Source organism: Sinocyclocheilus anshuiensis, unplaced genomic scaffold (genome assembly GCF_001515605.1).
Source record: "Sinocyclocheilus anshuiensis isolate Anshui unplaced genomic scaffold, SAMN03320099.WGS_v1.1 scaffold122, whole genome shotgun sequence".
NCBI lineage: Eukaryota > Metazoa > Chordata > Actinopteri > Cypriniformes > Cyprinidae > Sinocyclocheilus > Sinocyclocheilus anshuiensis.
The window spans coordinates 569,237-572,140 of record NW_015544153.1 but is presented as its reverse complement, the minus strand read 5'-3'; the positions used below and the strand labels follow the sequence as shown (position 1 = coordinate 572,140).

Here is a 2,904-nt window from a genome sequence, read left to right as displayed (position 1 = left end):
ATTTTGAAAAATACCGTGATATAAATTTTTGGTCATACCGCCCAGCACTACCTTATACCCTCTTAATCTCAACCCCATTTTAGACCCTCCTCCTTTTCACTGTCACATGCTGCTGATGGGTGAAGCAGCCACATCAAAAGGTTGGAAATCACCGCCCCCACAATTCTCAGCACACAACTGAAGGATGATCAGTCTCATACAGGATGAGTAGGTAGTGGCTTTTCATAAACCATTTAACATACAATTCTAGAATGGCTGTGAGGTTTACCTGAATTTCCCAGCTGTTTATAAAATCTATACTCCAAATGGAGTTGAGGCGCTCTGGATTTGATTGGCTCCTGAAAGAGAAGAAACAGAAAAAGCTAGGCATTAGAGGATTACATTAAATAATCAGAGAATCTCTCAAATATAACACAAACGTGACAATAATCCCTGGCTTCAGGCTAATACAAACTGAAGGTAAATTCAGCATCACATATTTCTCATCACTACACATATCCACCTTTTTTTTTTTGCACATTTTCCAACAAGGCACATTTTTACCACTATGCACACTACTTGGGGTTGGTATGATTTTTTAATAAGTCTCTATGCTCACCAAGGCTGCATTTATTTGACCAAAAATATAAAAACAGTCAAATTTAGATTTTTTTTACAATTTAAAATAACTGCTTTCTATTTTAATATATTGTTAAGTGTGATTTATTCCAGTGATGACAAAGCTGAATTTTCAGCATCATTACTCCAGTTTTCAGTGTCACATGATCATTCAGATCATTCACATATGATAATTCACTCTAATATGCTGATTTGGGGAAAAAAAAAAAGTTTTTGTAGGATGCAGTGGAAGTCAGGATAGAAGTGATAATATTTAGTTGCACTGTGCATGCGAAAGTTTTATTTTTAAGAACAAACATAAATAAATAAATGCACATAATTAAAAGGAAATAATGCATAGACAAACAGGATATATAAAAAGTACAAACTGAAGGTAAATTCAGCATCACATATTTCTCATCACTACACATATCCACCTTTTTTTTTTTGCACATTTTCCAACAAGGCACATTTTTACCACTATGCACACTACTTGGGGTTGGTATGATTTTTTAATAAGTCTCTATGCTCACCAAGGCTGCATTTATTTGACCAAAAATATAAAAACAGTCAAATTTAGATTTTTTTTACAATTTAAAATAACTGCTTTCTATTTTAATATATTGTTAAGTGTGATTTATTCCAGTGATGACAAAGCTGAATTTTCAGCATCATTACTCCAGTTTTCAGTGTCACATGATCATTCAGATCATTCACATATGATAATTCACTCTAATATGCTGATTTGGGGAAAAAAAAAAAGTTTTTGTAGGATGCAGTGGAAGTCAGGATAGAAGTGATAATATTTAGTTGCACTGTGCATGCGAAAGTTTTATTTTTAAGAACAAACAGATAAATAAATAAATGCACATAATTACAAGGAAATAATGCATAGACAAACAGGATATATAAAAAGTAAATCTAAGCAACAAAGGAAATTTAACAGAAATGTCAAGCGAGTTAGCGGTTTACATCATTTAAGACTAATCATTCAAATCTGTAAGAATACAGATGGCACAAGTGCTCTTTTAAAAACTGAAGTGGGATGGCAAAAGAGAAGTAAATGCCAACAACACGACTGTATCAGTTCTCATCGCCAAACTAGCAGCGAGTGTTCTGTCACCCTCCCACATTTTCTTTGTTATAAAGAAGCCATCCCTGCACCCTTTATAAAATTCAAGAGAGATTGCCTGGAAAAAACTTTCCAGTGTTTAATGGCCTGTAACAGAGAACACAGTGAGCGAGTCCTCAATCAGGTGTCATGTTACAGAGACGTCAGAGTTCAGCAGCCAGGCCTCCCAATCTCCCAGAGCCTGCAAACAGCCAGCGCTCAGGGTTTAGCAGCATCCCTTCACCTGACCACAGATGTGCACAAACATGACCTTAATTGTGTAACGGTGGCCCTGTGATTAAAGCCTTTGGGCAGGCAATGAAAAAAATCATAAGTTCAATCTTAGGTATGTTATTGACCCATGAATCCAATAACACAAATATCATTGATTAATGCACTTAACCACAGGTAGCTCTAGGTGGATGTCCTATAATGCAATTAGTACACTGTGAGTTAAATTGGATGAAAAATATCTGCAAAAAATTACAAACAACACTGATATTTGATATAATATCAGAAATGTTTTATATCATTATCATTATGCCTTTTACTCCTTAATCGCATTCTGTACACACATAATTCACTAAAATGCAGGTAGTGACAACCACATTTACAGAAATTCTATGCAGTGTGTACAGAACCGAACCAAACAACTAGTTGTTAATGATGTCACGAGAAGCACGCCAATGTGCGTCATGTCAGTGCGTCAGGTGTCAAGTGTTTACCTCAGATCTGACAGGATGGTGGAGAGAGGTGTATTGTGGTCAACGGTCAAGAGAGTGTAGGCTGTTCAATAACAGTTTAAAGAAAAAAACTAGATTACGATGCCTCTCCCGATGGCGATTTAATAACGTTTTGCGGATTTTTGCATGTCTTTGCAGTCTAATGTTTGTTTTGTGAATAGCAGCTAACACAAAACTAGCTAATTTGCGGGCCTCTATTCTCTCTGAGACGCCACAATGTTGCTATGGCTACCACGATGCAATTCATGGCAGTTTCGGGAGTGAGTCGTGTTCCGTACACACATGGAATTATACAGGACTCTACAGCACAGAATTATATGCGTAAGGGATAATCAACGGCTAGCCATGCATTAAAGGATTTTAAATGCACGACGTGGAGGCAAAGAACCGCCCAACGCGAAGCGAAATGCATTTAAATACTTTAATGCACGGCTAGCCGTTGATTATCCCACT

At 36.6% G+C, this 2,904-nt stretch overlaps 1 protein-coding gene across 3 annotated transcripts in view; it reads right to left on the bottom strand.

Moving 5' to 3' along the window:
• The window catches only part of LOC107695259 (casein kinase I), a 40,855-nt gene that overhangs the window by 16,994 nt on the left and 20,957 nt on the right, over positions 1-2,904 (bottom strand). For all 3 annotated transcript variants that reach the window (XM_016495073.1, XM_016495072.1, XM_016495075.1), the window contains exon 3: positions 269-338. In XM_016495073.1, the coding sequence (XP_016350559.1) occupies positions 269-338 (70 nt within the window). The remainder of the gene's footprint in view (positions 1-268; positions 339-2,904) is intronic.